We start from the raw sequence: 20,225 nt of genomic DNA on the forward strand, positions 1-20,225 counted from the left end.
CATGCAGGTGCGGTGCGGTAGGAGTCGGACACTGTGGTGTTTCATGTTGTGGCAGCTGGTAATAAATATGTCGCGGCACCGTAATAACATCTGTGATCATCCCCGCATCTGGCGCTCGTCCCCGCGGCGGGTGCATTGGTGGAGATCGTGAACGCGCCATACGGCTCCCCCCTCCTCTCCCTCTCTCTCCCTCTCCATCCCCCTCTCTCTCTGAAGGAGCACAGCGGTGCGTCGCTTTAACGCACCGTGGTAACGTCATCACCGACCGGCCTCTATAATTCATCGTTTCGGTGTTTTGGTGTTTCTGTTTCGGTTGAACATGGCGACAACAGCACCGGGGCCGGGCTGCTGGCAGCAGTCCTCCTCGTCCTCCTCCTCCTACAGCGTCAACATGGTGAACAACAACAACAGCAGCGGTCCTCCCGGTCCTCCTCCTCCGCCGCCGCCGCCGGCACGTATGAAGGCAGCCTGACCATGGAGTATAAACACGAGCTGCACATGAAGATCAGCAAGAAGATAGCGCAGCTGACCAAGGTGGGTGGTGGAGCTGAGGGTGGAGCTGAGGGTGGAGCTGATGGTGGTGGTGGTGGTGGTGGTGGTGGTGATGGTGGTGATGATGGTGGTGGTGGTGGTGGTGGTGGTGGAGCTGAGGGTGGAGCTGATGGTGGTGGTGGTGGTGGTGGTGGTGGTGGTGGTGGTGGAGCTGAGGGTGGAGCTGATGGTGGTGGTGGTGGTGGTGATGGTGGTGGGTGGTGGTGGTGGTGGTGGTGATGGTGGTGGTGGTAGTGGTGGTGGTGGTTGGTGGTGGTGGTGGTGATGGTGGTGGTGGTGGTGATGGTGGTGGTGGTAGTGGTGGTGGTGGTGGTGGGTGGTGGTGGTGGTGATGGTGGTGATGGTGGTGGTGGTGGGAGCTGAGGGTGGAGCTGTGGTGGAGGTGGTGGTGGTGGTGGTGGTGGTGGTGGTGGTGGTGATGGTGGTAGTGGTGATGGTGGTGGTGGTGGTGGTGGTGGTGGTGGTGATGATGAGGTGCTGAGCTGATGATGATGATGATGATGATGATGATGATGATGATGATGATGATGATGAGGCTGAGGATGGTGATGATGCTGGTGATGAATGAATGAAAGAATGAATGAATGAAGGAATGAATGAATGAATGACAACTTTATTTAACAGATTGCAGAATGGGGTACAACACAGTACGGCTCAATACCACAATTGTTAAGGGGCTGCAGACCAGAGAAAGACTTCGTCTTGTTTACATCAGGGTCCCCCATTTTCAATTCATAGTGACATTTATGACATACACAACATACATGACACATAGGGCATACATGACATACAGGTATATATAGTAGTGTTACATTTGTGACATATACGAAATATACAGTACTGTTACCCAGAATCCTAACAGATAATTATATCAGGAGGGGGTGGGTGGGTGGGAGAAAAAATATACATACGGTGGGGAGGAGACTGTCCATTAGGTGAATGATGATGCTGGTCAAGTCCAGTGGTCGTTTATTAATCCCCTTGGGGAAATGCAAGGGGCATGGCAGCACATGGGGGGGGGGGGGGGGGGGGGGGGGGTATAGGTAGGAGGTAGATATAGTATACTAGAACATAGAACAAAGTGCAACGTAATAATGATAACAGTGATAACAGTAGTAGTAGTAGTGAACATTAATGAGTGTCAGGATTCAACAGACAGTAGTAATAGTGAGATGGATGGTATACAGTACGAATACATCAAGGCCGGATGAAGTGCTTGAAGAAGTGAGGCCGGGACCTCGCATTGACCATTATCTTCTGAGAGAGAGGTCAAGTCAGGCGAGTGAAGCTCAGCGGCAGGATTTAACCCACAGTCCACCGAGCATCGTACCCCAGTGGCTGAAAGTAATTCAAGCACATCAGAGAACTTGGAACCAAGTCACTTGCAACCTTCTTTGGAGAAGAACATGCAAGGCCACAGACCTCATGTGAAGTGGCCAAAGTCCAGCAGCAAGAAAGAGTGGGCGACAATCGATGCAGACCTGATCAAAATCCTGGACGGAATCAAAGGAACAGTGGAAAAGAAACTGGATAAAATGGGCGATCTGATCTACTTCTATGGAGCAGAAAGGTTCGGAACAAAAGAGACAGGAAAGAAGGACATGACACCAACAACTCCTCCCAAGTCCAGAAGGCAGCAAGAAATCCAGCGCCTTGTCAAAGAGAGAAGGGACTTGAGGAAGCAATGGAAGAGAGCCTCATTGGAGGAAAGAGTGGGCATCGACCTCCTGCAAACAGACCTGAAGGGACGCCTGGGAAGACTGCGGAGAGCTGAAAACCTCAGGACTCGACGCAAGAGGAAGGAAAGAGCGAGAACATCCTTCTACAAGGATCCCTTCAGATTTGTGAAAGGACTCTTCACAAAGGAAAAGAGCGGGTCACTTAAGGTGCCAAAGAGGGAGTTTGAGGACCATCTGAAAACAACTCACACAGACAGCAAAAGATATGAACAGAGGGAACTACCACCAGACATGCCACCAATTCCTCAACCAGAACACCAGCTGGATGACTGTCCTCCAAGGTGGAGGGAGGTTGAGGAAGCAGTGAGGAAGGCAAGGGCAGCTTCAGCTCCAGGACCAAATGGAGTTCCATACCGGCTGTATAAAAACTCCCCAAATATCTTACGCTATCTGTGGAGGAAAATGAAGGTGATGTGGACAAAGCAAACCATCCCAAAAGCGTGGCGAAGAGCAGGGGGAGTAGTAATCCCCAAGGAGAAGGATGCCTCAAACATCGATCAATTCCGGCAGATCAACCTGTTGAATGTTGAAGGGAAGGTCTTCTTTAGCATTGTTGCTAAAAGGATGACAACATACCTAAAGCAAAACAACTTGATTGACACATCTGTGCAGAAGGCCGGCATTCCTGGTTTCTCAGGATGCTTGGAACATACAAGCATGATATGGCACCAAATTCAATCTGCCAAAAGGGAAGGAAGAGACCTGCACGTCTTATTCCTGGACCTAGCCAACGCTTTTGGATCCGTCCCCCATTCTCTCATCTGGACAGCCTTCAACTTCTTCCACATCTCAAATACCATCACAAACCTGGTGAGAAATTACTTCTAAGATCTGCAATTCTGTATCAAAACAACAGAATACACAACATCATGGCAATCTTTGGAAGTGGGAATAATGGCTGGATGTACCATCTCCCCACTAGCCTTCACCATGGCAATGGAAGTGGTCATTCGAGCTTCCAAGTGGGTTGTGGGAGGAGAACGTCTGCAATCTGGACAGCGTCTACCTCCTATTCGCGCCTACATGGATGACATGACCACCTTGACCTCAACCATAGCATGCACCAAACGTCTGCTGGGAAAGCTTCATGCCAACATTACATGGGCACGGATGAAGTTCAAACCCAGCAAATCCAGGAGCATATCCATCGTCAAAGGAAAACTCGTGGACCAGAGGTTCCACATTAAGGATACACCCATTCCTTTGGTGTCGGAACTGCCAGTCAAGAGCCTAGGGCGATGGTACAATGCGAGCCTCAAAGACTCAGACCAGAGTGATCAGCTGAGGGAAGAAACCATCAAAGGCCTTGTCAGCATAGACAAGACCTTGCTCCCTGGAAAGCTGAAACTCTGGTGCCTGCAGTTTGGATTGCTCCCCCGCCTGATGTGGCCTCTAACGGTCTACGAGATCCCCATGACCAAAGTCGAGAAGCTGGAGAGGACAGTCAGTTCATACATCAAGAAGTGGCTTGGCCTCCCGCGTTGCCTCAGCAACATCGGCTTGTATGGACACGGGGCCCTGGAATTGCCTGTCTCTAGCCTCATAGAGGAGTTTAAATGCACCAAAGTGAGGCTGAACATGACCCTGACCGAGTCTCAAGATGAAGTGATCCGAGCGGCTGCTCCCAGACTGGCAACTGGGAGGAAATGGATCCCATCTGAGGCCGTACAGCAAGCAAAATCTGCTCTCAGGCATGGAGACATTGTAGGACAGGTGCAGCATGGAAAAGGTGGGTTTGGACTTGGGACAAGTCGACCCACATGGCACAAGGCAACATCAACCCAGAGGAGAAAGCTGGTGGTGGCTCAGGTTCGGCAACAAGAGGAGGCAGACAGATGCGCAAAGGCAGTCTCACAGTCCAAACAGGGCCAATGGACTAGCTGGGAAAACCTGGAGCATCGTAAGCTCACATGGAAGGATCTTTGGGAGATGGAAGGAAGCCAAATCAGCTTCATCATCAGAGCCACCTATGATGTTCTCCCCACGCCCAAGAACCTAAACCAGTGGTTTGGAGAAGATCCTTCTTGTGCGCTTTGCCAAACCCCCGCAACACTGAGGCACATCCTCACCGGCTGCAAAACCAGTTTGTCCCAAGGGCGCTACACCTGGAGACACAACCAGGTCCTAAGACAACTGGCAATCACCCTGGAAGGAAGGAGAACTACCAACAATGCCCTCCCTCCCCCAATGCCTAGACACTCAAACACCACTTCTTTTGTAAGAGCAGGACAGCTCCCAGCAAAGCCATCTGCAAGAGTGGAGGCAACCCTCCTGGACACTGCCCGGGACTGGAGAATGCAGGTGGACTTGGACCAGAAACTAATCTTTCCGCCTGAGATAATTACAACTAACCTCAGGCCGGACCTGGTCTTGTGGTCAACCTCCCAGAAGTCTGTATTCATTGTGGAACTAACTGTACCATGGGAGGCTGCAGTTGGTGAAGCATATGAACGTAAACGACTGAAGTACTCCGACATAGCAGCCGAGGCAGAACAACGCGGCTGGCGTGCCCAGGTGCTTCCGGTGGAGGTTGGTTCTAGAGGATTTGTTGCCATGTCCACAACCAAGCTTCTTAAGGGGATGGGAGTGCGAGGACAGGCATTCCGACAAGCTGTCAAAACACTGTCAGAGGCTGCCGAACGAAGCAGCAGATGGCTATGGATTAAGAGAAAGGACCCCAACTGGGCTGCAAAATGATCATCGAGGGGTAAAAGCAGAGGGGGGCACACCTGGGACGCCAGGTGTTGCCGTTGAGCCCTTCGGAGGTGTCGTGGGCCTGTCAACGAAACACCAATGAAGGAGGGTGCCCACCTGAAGACCCCAGTGAAGCTTTTACCACTACCCCATTCAAAAAAAAGTGCTGATTATCTAAGGGATTGTAATATCTAGTCCTATAAGCTCAACAGTACATGGTCCAAACCGTAGTAACTTACTGCACCAGAGTCTGTGCACGTGTTTATTATCAAGAGTCTGTATGTATATATTTTCTCCCACCCACCCCCTCCTAATGTACAGTATCATCCCCATCATATGTATATAATCTCTGTTAGGATCTCTGGGTAACAGTACTGTATATTTGTATATCGTATATGTCACAAATGTAACAGTACTATATACCTGTATGTCATGTATGTCCCTATGCCATAAATGTCATGATGTCATGTATGTTGAGTATGTCATAAATGTGAATGAATGAATGAATGAATGAATGAATGAATGAATGAATGAATGAATGAAAACTTTATTTAACAGATTGCAGAATGGGTACAATACAGTACGGCTCAATACACACAATTGTTAAGGGGATGCAGACCTGAGAAAGACGTTTGTCTTGTTTCCATCAGGGTCCCCCATTTTCAATTCATATAGACATTCATGACATACACAACATACATGACATTTATGGCATAGGGACATACATGACATACAGGTATTTAGTACTGATACATTTGTGACATAAACGGTATTCAAATATACAGTACTGTTACCCCTAGATCCTGACAGAGTATATACATATGATGGGGAGGGGACTGTACATTAGGAGGGGGTGGGTGGGTGGGAGAGAGATATACATACGGCGGGGAGGGAATATATACATGCGGTGGGGAGGAGACTGTCTATTAGGAGGTGGTGGGGTTTTTGGGCATTTACGGTGGCCAGTTTCGAATTGCAGCCTCCCGTAGGTGCTCTTTAAGAGCGGTTTTGAATGTGGGTAGGGAGTCACATTCCTTTACAGCTTTGGGTAGGGCGTTCCACATTGATGTGGCATAATTGCGAAACGTATTTAGTCCCTTGTTTGAGCCGAATCTGGGTTTAACATGATTTGTTGAGCTTCCTCTGGTGTAGTGGTTGTGGCATTCACTGACCTTTGGGAAGTATTTTGACATGTACATGGGTACCTTAGTCGTGTAGTGTATCTTGTAGACCAGGCCCATTGCAAGTTGCTATACTCGTCTACTCTAAGCCATCCTAGGTTGTCAAAGTGGGCAGGGGTGAGGTGGGTTCTGGGGGTAAGGTCAAGTAGTAGTCTGACCAGTTTGTTTTGTGATGTTTGTAATTTTGTTTTAAGCGCCTTTGAGGTGCTTTGGTACCATGAGGTGCACGCATAGCCGTAGTACCCTTGAATGAGTGCTCCTGCCAGAGTCTTCAGGGTATTCTTGTTTACCAGAGAGGAGATCCGGTACACGAATCTAGTTCGTTGGTTGACTTTTTTATTACATTGGATGCCATTTTGTCACAGGAAAGATTTGCCTCTAGGATTTGTCACTATGAATTGAAAATGGGGGACCCTGATGTAAACAAGACGAAAGTCTTTCTCTGGTCTGCATCCCCTTAACAATTGTGTGTATTGAGCCGCACCGTATTGTACCCATTCTGCAATATGTTAAATAAAGTTTTCATTCATTCATTCATGATATTCCTGACAGTTCACGGTTAGTTCCTACGGTTGTGGAGCCTACTACGGAGCTATAGTCTTCCTCACCAGCTTTTTGAGTTTGTTAGTGTCTCTTGAGTGGATGTTACCCCCCCCCCCCCCCCCCCCCCCCCCAGCATATGACGGTGAAGAAGAGGACACTGGGAACTAAGGCTGAGACCACTTATCGATTTATCAATAATTATCGATAACTTCGTGAAATCGATAAGTGGCGCGTCACTTATCGATTTGTTTGCATGTTTATAGTTAAAACATCCCCATTTCATGTAAATTCAGTTGAATTGCAACTCTGCACGGTGTATTCAATATGCAGCGCACCCCTCCATCACATCCAGAGACCACCCACTTAACTATAACATGAGAAGGATCACTGTGGTCGTTTTGAATGGGGAAATCTGTAACACTAAAGATGGCGGCAACGACAAAGAATTGCTGCAAAATAAACATACATTTGTTGTTTAAATAAAAAAAATTATGAAAAATAAAAAAAGATATACAGTATATAATATATAAAAAATAATAGTAATTAAAAAAAATCTATATATTTATCGATAATTTTGTCCCGATTTATCGATTCTTCCAAATGGCATATCGTCTCAGCCTCACTGGCGACCACAGACTGCTAGAACATCTGCAGTAGCTGGCTGCACACGTTGAATGACTCCTCACCAAGAACAGTCTGCTCGGTCCCTTCCTGTAAAGGGCCTCTGTGGTGTCCAGTCTACTGTTTGATTGATTGAAAACTTTATTAACAGATTGCAGAATGGGTACAATATAGTACGGCTCACTACACATAATTGTTAAGGGGATGCAGACCAGAGAAAGACTTTCGTCTGGTTTACATCAGGGTCCCCCATTTTCAATTCTACATGCCATTTATGACATACGTGTGATACAGATATACAGTAGTTACATCCAGACATTTATGACATACAAGATATACAAATATACAGTACTGTTTAAGAGACAGAGATCATAAAAGAAAATATATACATTCGAGAGGGAATAAACTGTACATTGGAGAAAATCCGACCCTCTTTTTAATAGAATGGATCATTAAGATCAAAGGGTATTGCACATAAACAGGCACTTCAGATAATCCTTCAGAACGTTGATCGGCTCAGCTGACCGACAATAAATCTAAATGACACCATTCACCATCGTAGCCTATAATAATAGCAGCATTGCATTCGCCTATCAACCGGTTTTAATAAACAAACAGAAACAGTAGCATGTGCATCTTTTAGATCAATTAGGCTATGCAAATTAGGCTGCCTCGAAATATAAAAATGTATTAAATAAGAATGGTTTGGGGTTCGAATCCGGCTGTCGGCGTTGCCTCCGGCTTGGGCCGGCCGTCATACTAACTCAAGTTAGCGGGTGGAAGTCGATGGGTGGTAATATGGACGTTGTGGACAGCGACTCCTACAGGTCGGTTGGGGGACGCCTGCACAGCAGAGACAGGAAATGGCGGGGGTAGTGTGAGCCTCCCACACGTTACACCTCGCCAATGAGAGTCCGCGCTGGCAGGTGAACAGATGTGACAGGCTGCCTCCTCGTGTACCGGAGGGGACACGTGATGCAAGGCTTCTATCCTCCCTACAACCGACCAGTGGGGGGCATATGCGAGCAATGTTCAAGACAGGGGAGGGGAGAATTGCCACAGCGAAATTGGGATGGGAGAAAAATAGAAAAAGAGGAGAAAAAAGTTAAAAAAAATATAATAAGAATGGTTTGCTTCACTTAAAAAAAAATATATATATATATAATACAGGTGCAGCTCAATAAACTTGAATATTTTGGAAAAGTCAGCAGTCTTCCCCATGACTGTGTAGCTCTCTGAACCACACTGAGGCTCAGGAAACCTCTGCAGGTGTTTTCAGTTAATGATCTGATTAGTGTGTGTCACTCAGGGCGGGATCCACAAAGAATGGATTGCACGGTGCTAATTGCACCCTTACTTACAATTCATTCATTCATAATTAGGGATGCCCCGATCACGTTTTTTGCCACCGATACCGATCGTCATGAGCCATATCGGCCGATACCGATACCGATCGCTTTTGGTTTAAAAAAAAAATATATATATATAAATATATATATATATATATATATCATTTTTAATTTTTTCTTTTTATAAAATATATATATTATATAATTATACTTGTAGTTGTATTATCTGCGAGACATCGCCACCACGCAACAAGACAAAATGCTCGCTATCTGCAAACAGCTCCACTGTCTGTGTGTATACTCTGCTTTGGTCAAATCACATTCAGCATGCCCTCAGCAGGGTATATCTGCGGCTCTGCAGATATACCCTACTCCCTCAGCTAGCCCCTTTCGATACTATTGGACTGCGATGCAAGCCAGGGGCTCGAATACAGTGGCGTCGCGTGGGTAAAATAACAGGGGAAGCCAAAAAAAAATTATAAAAAAAAAATTATTCAATATTTTTATTAATATTTTTTTTTTTTTTTTTTTTTTTTTTTTTTAAGTCAAGCAGTCACCATGTACACTACAGTATGGCTCGGCGGCCAGTCAAACGTTATTTTTATTTATTTAACAGATTGCAGAATGGGTACAATACAGTACGGCTCAATACACATTTACGATGAATTGAAAATGGGGGACCCTGATGTAAACAAGACGAAAGTCTTTCTCTGGTCTGCATCCCCTTAACAATTGTATGTATTGAGCTGTACTGTACTGTACCCATTCTGCAATCTGTTAATAAAGTTTTCATTCATTCACACACAATTGTATAAGGGGATGCAGACCAGAGAAAGACGTTTGTCTTGTTTACATCAGGGTCATTAATACTGCTGGAGCATTGGTTAATTTTTGGTCCGATTTTTCCTTGCGCGATTTTGCGCGCCGCGTGGGAGCAAATTCGAGACACATATTCGGTTGCAAAAAGGTGTCCCACGGTCTCCTCTATGGCCGGGAATATTTTCACGCGGATCGGAATCACGGCGCGCCCGTGGGACACTTTTCCGTTTCGGCGAGTTTATTCCACGCTTTCTGTTTTCCTTTTCTAAGCATTTTAGGGGCTACATGTGAATCAGTAAAAGTTGCGGGACGCCCAGATGTTTCCACGATAGAAAGCTCGCGTGGATCCCATAATAGGCTCACTTAATACAGCGTTTTTAAAATCACGCGACATTTTCAGGGTCGCGAGCCGACCTTTTCCCCTCGTTTTCGATGATGGAAGTGATTTAGGAAAAGCTTCGGCACGCCGAGAGGTCCCCGTGGATTTAATCTCGCGAGGATCGGGGCAATATTCGGCCCGTGGGAACAGTTACGGGTTAATACAATGTTCAGAGTGCAGAGGGGAAAATATGGCACCTGCCCCGCCTCCAGGTGGAATATTATGCTGAACGTCTTCCTCCCAGCTCCGTTTTAAACTTTTAGGGTGTGGCCAGTGGCAGTCAGCTCGAATCTGATTGGCTAGGATCGGATTTGGAGTTTGGACTCACCCTATAATGCTGGAAGCCTGGAGAAAGAGACCTACCCACTGCTTCTCTCCTATACTAGCTGCAGTAGTGAGCACAGTCTGACAGTGTGTTAGAGGGAGTGAGAAGGAGAAGAGGGAGACATAAAAAAAAAAAAAAAAAAAAAACACAGATGCACAGATGAAAATGAATGTAAACTATATTAAATTTTTTTTTTTTTTTTTTTTTTTTTTTTTTTTTCATATTTCATATTTCATAATTTGATATGAAATTTATAGGGAGGCATGGCTTCCGTTGGCTTCCACAAGGATTCGCCACTGCTCGAATACGCATCGAATCAATGTTATAAGACATTGATATCAGGAGCTATCTGTAGCTACTGCTAGCCGGCTAGATAACGTTAAGACAACGCCTCAGTGAACTATTAGTTTACTGGGACATTCCGTGTAAACAGGGAGCTAACGTGAGCTAACGTGAGCTAACGGAGGTATCATGCACTACTAGACTATTGCTGGAGCATTTGTTGATATCAGGAGCTATCAGTAGCTCGCCAGCTAGATACCGTTAGACAATTCATGTATTAAACTAAAAGTGAATAGTTGACTGGGTCGTTTTGTTTAAACAGTAACGATAGCTAGGTAGCTAATGTTAGCTCACGGTCGCATGCACCAGAGTAGAGCAGACTGCCGGAGGCAATAGGAGCCTCTTGTTGACACACGGGTGCGGGAGGGGCAGGGGAGGAGGAGGAGGGGCTGTGCGCTGCAGCAGCTGTGTGCTTGAGACAGAAGTCAGCGAGTGAGATCTCCGCTAAGAATTGGATCATGTTTTTCGATCGGTTTTCACGATCGGCGAAAATAAAGCATTATCGGAATTCACCGATCCCATATTTATACTGAATATCGGCCGATACCGATCGCTGGCCGATCGATCGGGGCATCCCTCTTCATAATGAATTGTAAGTAAGGGTGCAATTAGCACCGTGCAATCCATTCTTTGTGGATCCCGCCCTGAGTCTACAATATTGAACTTTTTCAATGATTCACATTTTCTGAGATACTGAATTTTGTGTTTTCATTAGCTGTAAGCCATAATTATCAAAATTATAACAAATAAAGGCTTGAAATATTTCACTTTGTGTGTAATGAATCTATAACATATGAGTGTTTCACTTTTTGAATTCAATTAGTGAAATAAATGGACTTTTCCACGATATTCTAATTTATTGAGCTGCACCATATATATATTTTTCGACTCTGACATGAAAATCGAATGTGGAGACTGGCACGAATATTAGAATATTATAACTCACCCGCCCCTACTCCAGACACATCGGCGTGAGCTTCTCCGCTAGCTGCATAGGGGGTCACCGGCGTCACCGGGTCAGTTCAGCTCACTTGCTCCGGGGGGCGCTCCACTCCCACGCGATATGGCAAAAGAAAAATTATCACGATATATATCACGATAACATTTTTATTATTATTTGAACAACATATGTATGTTTATTTTGCAGCAATTCTTTGTCGTTGCCGCCATCTTTAGTGTCACAGCCCCTCACACTGACTCCAGTTCTCAGGCTGCACCTGCGGTTTGAAAGCGAAAGTAAACAGGCTTCTCTGCTGGCTGTGGCTCCAGGGGAGTTTTCTATCTTTTGGCGCTTTTTTGGTGGACAAACCACCGCACATGTGCACCGTGACTCACGACTGGAGACTAGCTCTGCACAGTAAAATTCGCAGTGTCAAATTAACACTTAAAGAGTCGAATTTAACACTATTCCAGAGTGTATATGACTCCAACTACGAATAGTGTTAAATCAACTCTTGCTCCTGTGTTACATTTTTTGAGTTAAATTAACTCTAAATAGAGTACAAATTTAACACTCGCTTACACTGTATGGTGTTATTTAAATCGACTCTTGCTCCCGTGTTAAATTTTTTGAGTTAAATTAACTCTAATAGAGTACAAATTTAACACTCGCTTACACTGTATGGTGTTATTTAAACTTAACACTATAGGTTTAATAACACTTGAGAGTGTAATTATTATTCTCAGAAGTGTTGATAATTTACTCTTATGTGATAACAAATTAACTCTGATTGAGTTGAATTCCAATGCTCATTAACACTGCATTGAGTTATTAAAAGTTAACACTGAGGTCAAATAACTCTGCTGAAGTGTTGCCATTACACAGTACTGTGTTGATAATTTACTCACTAGTAGTGAAAAAACAGCTCTGCAAATAACACCCATTAACACTGCACAGTGTCAATGAAACCGGACACTATATTGGTGAAAATAAACCTCACTGGTGTTAATTTTACACTTAATTTACTCTTGTGAAATTGCATTTACATACAATATACATTAAAAAATCACAAGTTACCACAAAATGATTTCAACAATTTTATTGTTGGTCAGGCAGGGTCAGGCAGGCTTATAAAAAAATAAAACATAAATATACATTGACCTCAGCAGGTCTGCATAAAGTGCAATATGGAACAATACTTCACAGCTGATTTATACAACACCTTTACAACTATATAGGGTTGGGCATCGTTTGGATTTGAACGATTCCGGTTCAGTTTTTTTTTGAAAATGTGTACATTTTTTCATACTATTCACATTTTCAGTTGACTTGATACAGTTTAATTTGGTTGCTGTACTGTAACTATGGTATTAATTAACAAAGTAAAAAAAATAAAAAATTAAGAATCGAAATGCAAATATGTTACTTCCGGTTCCAGAACCGGATGTTAGGAACCGGTTGCTATTAGAACCGGTTTTCGGTACCCAACCCTATTTACAACTCCGTCTGGATGCAGTAATAAAACAATCACATTAGCAGGTCTGCATAAAGTGGCAATATGGAACAATATACTTTGAGCAATCTGTCGTTCGATAATTCATTTGAATATCAAATGGTTTAAAGTAACACAGCTGATTTATATCCAAGACCTTTACAACTCCGTCTGGATGCAGTCTGACCTTAAAGGCATGGTAATGGTCATCAAAACACATGGTTTCCATCAGTTTTCCACAGAGCAATACACTGTCATCTTTCACAGCAATAGTCTTGATCTTACAAAACACAGGCATCTCAAATGCTACCTCAGTACAGATAATCAAGTCACAGCGGTACTCTGTACCATGATGTTTTATCCACTTGGCAGAAAAAACACTGGTTACATCTCCAAATAAGGAAGCAATCTCTGGACCTTCTTTGAGCTCAACAAGTGCCACCATCTTTCCTGGACCTATGGTTAATCTTTCTTTGGTAAAGGACTCCCGATACATTGCCATACAACTTTGGTGCTTTTGGGCTAATGTCTTTGTAATGTTTTTAAAGCTTTTTAATTGTCTCTTAAAGAAGTTATGTTTAGCTTCATAACGCATGCACCACATGTGCAGAATTGGGCCAATGTTCCTTATATTACGAGGGTAATGTATCATGAAGTGATGCTTTGGCAATAGGTTGCTTCTAGGAAATAACTGCTTGAAGAGCCGATGATGATCAGTGATTACATGTTTGAGATAAATGGTCATGCCATATGACAGGACTGGTGAAAATACAATGTTAACAATCTGTAGAAGCAAAAGCAGAAGATGCCAGTACTTATCATCAGTCTGTATTAAATCACCAAATATCAGAGGCATATTGCGCAACAAGCACCAAGACTGTGTGGCATTCAACCCCAAATCCTTACTTTCATCCAACAACTTGACTCTTGGCGGACGGTTTCGCTGCTGATTGTAACCATAGTCAAAAGCATGTATTCTGCCAGCCAGTTGTTCAGCATTTAGAAGTTTCTCCTGAAGAATGTACTTGAGAATAAGTTTCACCTCAAACTGAGCAACCCCCTCTAAAATATCATGCATGATATCTACAGAGAAGTTTGTGGCTGTGTTGAAATACTCAAGTGAATTCAACAGACAACTGCGTTTCACGCCATATATATGAGGTAGCGTTGGATCTGTCTGTATAGTTTGACAGTGTTGTGCGTGCATCTCAACAGTTCTTAGTACAACAGCCGGATCATCTTCACAGAATACAGTCTGAAAACGAGCTTTCTCAAGGAGACAGAAACGACAGCAATACCGAGCCCCAAATGACTCCACAAACCCAAACAGACCATGCAAGCCAAGGTTATCCCCAGTGACCTGAACTATGGTACCACGAATTACGTGTCTAAACATGGGAATTTTAAGTCCCTCTGTCTCCAGTACTTTCAGATCATTGACAAGTGGCTCAAGTATCAAATTGAAATCATAACGCTTAATGTCCTGTGCATGGAAAAGAGCACACAAATGAATATTAATCAAAGAGGAATTATAGATTGGGGGGAAATTTCTTAATGTAAAGTATACACCACCTAATTTATGTATACCCTTTTTAGAGCCCAATGGATTTGCAGTTTCAAAGTCATCATAAAAAAGTTGAATTTGAAAGGAATCTTTTTCTACTGAAAACAGGGGACTTTCTTTCAAATAGGTGGCATCTCTCAAGTCTGCATACACACCTTCCTTAGTCATGTGCCTGGGCTTTAACATGTCTGCAAGTTCTGGGTTTTGAAAAATGCTCTTCAGCGTTTCCAAAATGGGAACATATGCAAACTTATCAGTTACAATGACCTGGTCATATGTCCCAGTAGTTTTGTTTCTTCTGCTGTCAAATCTTGTGCCAAGCACCTTTTCAACGGGTTCAACTTTTCCCCATTTCTCTTTGAAGTGTTTGTTTATTTTTGCCTCCGAATTTAAGTGTGTGAATGGGTTTTCCAACTTTTGGAATGACTGTTCTAAGCTGTTCTTATTTTCTGTGTCCTGTGGAGATAAGCACTGTAGAGCTGCATCTTTAGCGTGACTATGAATCTCAGAAATCACTTCTTCCATGGTTGAGACAAAACTTTTTACAGTAGACTGACTGGTTCCAGCAGCCTTGAGTTGTGCAACAGCAGTTGCACACATATCGAGAGTGCTCCTATTAGAGTTTCTGAACAGTCCACATGTGGCCGTCGCATCGACATCAGATGTTGTGGCGGTCTTATCTACATTAGCGATCACCGCCTCTCCTACACTGTTTACATTAACATCAGTGTCAACCTCTTGGTCAATATACTCAGTGTGTTTGTTGTCTAAATGTTTCCTAAAACCTGAAAACGTACCAAACCTATAGCCACATCCAGTCTGAGCACATTTAAGGCGAAGCTTTTTTCCTTGAACGTAACCGTGAACTATTCGCAAATGCCTAACAAGCCTATTTGTACAACCTAACTCCTTCCGACAATCAAAACACTTCATGGCGGAGGAGAAGCCTCATGCACTAATGAAGCAACCTCGCCCTAACTTCAGCAACACGAGGACTCTCCTTGACTTTCCCAACATCAATACTATACACAGTGGTCTGGAGGAACGTGTACATGTTGCGCAGCATGGTGTTGTATGCTGTGCCACTGCCAAACACATAATGTGCCTTAAAGAGTTCATCTAAAGCACCAAGAGAAGAGATTGACTTGCAAGGTATGGCCTTCTTGTCAAGAATGATGTAGAACCGGTGGATCGCATTCTTCTTCACTCCAACAGCCAGGAGATAGGGTTGATTGCTGGTAGTGATGGCATCAAGATGCTCTTGGATGCTTGTTCCAGTCTGAGAAGACAAACACACATGGAGAAACAATTAGAATTACATGATTGTGGCGGCTGGGTGGCGCAGCAGTCACGAAAGGGGCTAAGAATTGGCATAACGACTAACATTGGAATGGGAGAAAAACAGAGAAAAAGGAGGGGGGAATATAAAAAATAATAATAATAATAATAATTACATGATTGTAGCATTATAATTATAAATTTGTACATTAGGAGAAAATACCAACCTTCTTGAAGATCACAAGATGCTGCTCCGCGTTGGACGCCGACACCTTCCCTGGTCTCTTCCGCCCCTGAGCAGAGGGTGGGATCAAGTGCAACAGCAGTAGAATCGATGAGAGGTCACTGTCCCAACCTGTAACGATACAAGTTGGATGTTAAGACACTTGAATTATGTAGACCATAAACAAAATTCAGTCCATCTGCAATGTTAGCAGTATTTTTACAAAATAAGATAAAAGACAGCAGTTCATCACAAGAAGCTCTGCCACTCAAAATATGAATATACAGTACCAGTAAAAAGCTTGGATGCACTCATTCAAGTGAATGGGAAGACACTTTTGACTGGTTGATAATACAAAATGCCTCGTACATTTTTCACAGAAGTTCAGTGAAAAACAACAAGAATGGTATGCTCAAAAGCAGCTTACCAACGTCAGCATCCACTTCAGTGTCATCTTCAGGAGGATCAGCTATCAGCAGGAGCTCTTGAAGCTCACTGGTGGATGGAAGCCGTCTGCATTGTTGGATGATCTTTTTCTTGTATGTGGTCGGCCACTTTTCCAGAAGCTTGCCCGATACACCTTCTCCAAACATCAGAACGAAATCCTGTTCAACCTGTAGAGGGGTGATTGGGGGACAATTTCAGGATTTCACAGCCAACCAAAGTTAGTGGGTGCTAGTTGAGGTACAATACATCTACCGTCTATCATTCAAGTGTCACAAAATGGTCAAAATAATGGCAGATAATTACCACAGGCCGAAACGTTGTGTTCAAGTATATTAAAACTTGGGAACACTACAGACGGTGTGCAGACTTTTTTTCCACAACATTACAGATCTATTTTGAGTCTAGCACCCGTGACTATACACTTGGGATGTGCGTGAGTCTTTTCTACTAACTATAGATAATTACCAAGCCCTTGACGTCTTGGAAACGTGGAAAGTCAGACAGTATGTTGCTTGACTGCTGGGGGTCGAGGACCTTGTTGTGCCTATAGTCAAATGTCAGTTTCATCTTGTTCTTCACTGTGTCCTCATCAGCTGAATGTTTCATTAGTGAGATCGCTTCCTTGCACTCCTCTTCGCTCAGGGCAGTCTCTGCAACAACATGGGAATCTCGTCTGGCAGTTGGTCCTCCTCCACGAGATGGTTCTCCACAGGATTCTACAGAATATGGGGAAAAACACAAAAAAAAAAATCTACCAAAGGCCTGATTGATGGAGTTCTGCAGGTACACAGTCATGGCCGTAGCCAGCTATGAGGCCACCGAGGTCAAACTCCCCAACCAAACAAGCACACCATTGATTTAATTGACATATAAATCACACATAAAGATCTAACTATTACTCCTCTCTGAGCATGAATATAAAACAGGTGATCTATTTACTGTGTAAACCTTATGCAATATTCATCATGGATATTTGGATACTTGAAATCTGTATGAACTGAGTAGTTAGTATCAAATGAAATAAGATGGAACAGCTCCATGCATTAATTGCTCATATTTGCTCATTACCAGTATGGTATTGTTTAAATTGTACAGCTTTTTGTGTCTCTGTCTTTGTCTGTCCTTATTTTGTGTACTTTCAGTGAGCCAAGAAGTGGAGAAATATATTAATACTTCAGTAAAATTATTTTTTTTACCAACAACAGGTGACTTTATTATAGATAATGCATTTTGAATGAATAGGTTGGGTTGTATAACTCATTTTGGTATGCATTTAGCCCATTCACCAAATTATAAATGCATAAGAGACCACAGGGCTTTGGTGCACTCTTTAGGCCACTCACCTGTAAGTGCCCCCACGTCCTGTAAATTACTTTGTGAGTGACTGACCTTAAGTTGATCTCTAGATAATAAAGTTTGTATAAAAAAAAAATGTACCTCCCTAATTTCTAAACCCTGGCTACGGCCCTGTATACAGTAATCAATAATGCTGCTTGTTTTGTTAATCAACTCGTTGTACTCAAGATATGCATTATTAGTGTTACCTCCAAATGATGATCGTTTGTCTTTAGCAGCGGTTCTCTGAATAGTTTTAATCCTCCAGGCCAAGTATCCACTGCCACTCTGGCCATCATAATAATGCTCCTTGGAGGGTGGAATAAAAACAGACACTTCACATTTAAAAGTGAAAAACAGCATGCTCTGGTAGGATTAAAAATGTATCAATATTGCCACAACCATTACTGTGTGCAACTCACATAGCCATTCTTAGAGTGTGGGTCACTGAGGTAGGGGAATAAGGTCACGATCCCTCTGGCATACTTTTCCTTCAGATGTCTGGGTGGTGAAGTACTGGAAGATTAAGATTAAAGAAGAATGTATTTCTCAGTCATATTCCCTGGATTTCATTTAGATTTCAAATTAATCGGAAAGCTAGATTGAGAACAAACTAAAAACAAGGAGCTAATTACCCATTCTTCTCTGTCAAGTCAGCTGCCAATAGGTTCACCATTTTCCTTCTGTTGTCATCGTGCAAGGACTTGGTTCGATTGTATTAATTTATTATGCGTTCTCCACCAGATTTCTCACGAAGAATGGATTCCACCAACTTGAAGCACAAAAGCACATGCACAAAAAACAATTCAGTGTTAGGAATATACTGTAGACTGCAATTCAAAGTTAAGGTAAAGGATAAGTATCCTTAATATCAGTTTTAACCCTATCTGAGGTCTGTCTAGCATGCTTCTGACTCGTGGAGATGATAATTTGAGAGATCCATCCAATCTCAAGTGAGCTACAATATTCTTACAGGCACGCGACCAGTACAATGGAAAAGATGGGGGCATAACATTGACAGTAAAAAACATGCATTTCTGAGTTGTGAATCACAGGGTGATGCATACATATTACATGTGTGTCAACTCTTACTTGCTTGGCCTCTGTATCCAGCCTATGGCGTTTTCGTGAAGGGTCCTCTGAAATGATGACAGTATCCTGTGATCCTGACGAATCCAGGGATGATGGCTGTGACCCTGACGAATCCAGGGATGATGGTTGGGACCACTCAGATGAGGCTAGCGTGGAGACAGACTGCTCAGATGAGGCTAGCGTGGAGACAGGATAAATAAATAAAAAGATTATACACAGTTTCCTCATAAAGATGTCCCTTATCTAATCGAATGTAAGCTTCACATGACAAATAACTTATTCATTAAATATATATTACAAATGTAATCAAACCTGTGTCATATTTGATGATTAGCACCCCAGTGGATGCATCTCTTGCTACCTCCTCAAAAACATCGTCATCCAATTCGGTCCCCGAACTGTCAAAAACTTTCACACCTTCCGTTACAGCTGGGACACCAAACTTTGCAAATGCTAGAAACGGGCACAAAAGCTTTTGTAAACAGAAATGTCATTGGATGTATCCAGTGATTTCTAAATCTACTCACTAAATATTCACTTAATCTTGAATAATTGCTGTCTGCAATACAATAGATGAAGCCACAGATCCACCCAGTGGATAACCATTGAGTATCACATTGAGGACAATTTCCCAATGATCCCAATTTCTTACCTGCACTCAGAAACTCGATCAGATTTATTTCTGTAATCCGAACAAACTTTTGGACATCTCCCAGTTGGACTTTCAACAGCATGCTTGCAGCAAGCCTGCAAGAGTTACCAACGAGTGGGCAACTTGAACACAGGGAAGTGTGGGAAATTAGTGTCAGGCTGGAATATTCAGTGACTTTGTACTTATTATTTACCTTATTGGGGACATTGATCTAAGTTAAGTTATTATTAAATGTTTTACTTAGATCAATGTCCCCAATAAGGTAAATAATAATTAAGTACAAAGTCACTGAATATTCAAGCCTGACACTAATTTCCCACAGATGCAAACAGACAAAAAAAGGAGAGCTATATAACCCAGGGTTTTTTCCTTGCATTTTCCCTGTGTTTCTTCCATTAAACTCAATCAACCATATTGTATGCATTCTAATGCACTCACTCTCATAACACACCATTTCACAGTACAGATTACTTATATCATTCAAGGGTATTTCCCCGCATTAACATTAGCAAGACACATTTGAAAAAACTCACGAAGGGTATAGGCTGGCTCACGTTCAAGGCCTCCCTCAACGTGAAATGGCGCACGTGCAGTCTTCTTGGCTGTCGCCGAAATCTGTGGACTTAACAAAATAATAACATTGGTCAAATGCCAAATA

General features: G+C 43.2%; 1 protein-coding gene across 1 annotated transcript in view; it reads left to right on the plus strand.

Moving 5' to 3' along the window:
- Nucleotides 1-458: 458 nt before the first annotated feature.
- Nucleotides 459-20,225, plus strand: part of LOC311241354 (protein FAM184A-like) — a gene marked incomplete at its 3' end in the record, with an annotated part of 89,310 nt that continues 69,543 nt past the window's right edge. The window contains 1 exon segment of the mRNA XM_084330141.1: nucleotides 459-534. Within this exon segment, the coding sequence (XP_084186267.1) occupies nucleotides 475-534 (60 nt within the window). The 5' untranslated portion in view covers nucleotides 459-474.

The sequence above is a fragment of the Notolepis coatsorum genome (genome assembly GCF_963971535.1).
Source record: "Notolepis coatsorum genome assembly, chromosome: 1".
NCBI lineage: Eukaryota > Metazoa > Chordata > Actinopteri > Aulopiformes > Paralepididae > Notolepis > Notolepis coatsorum.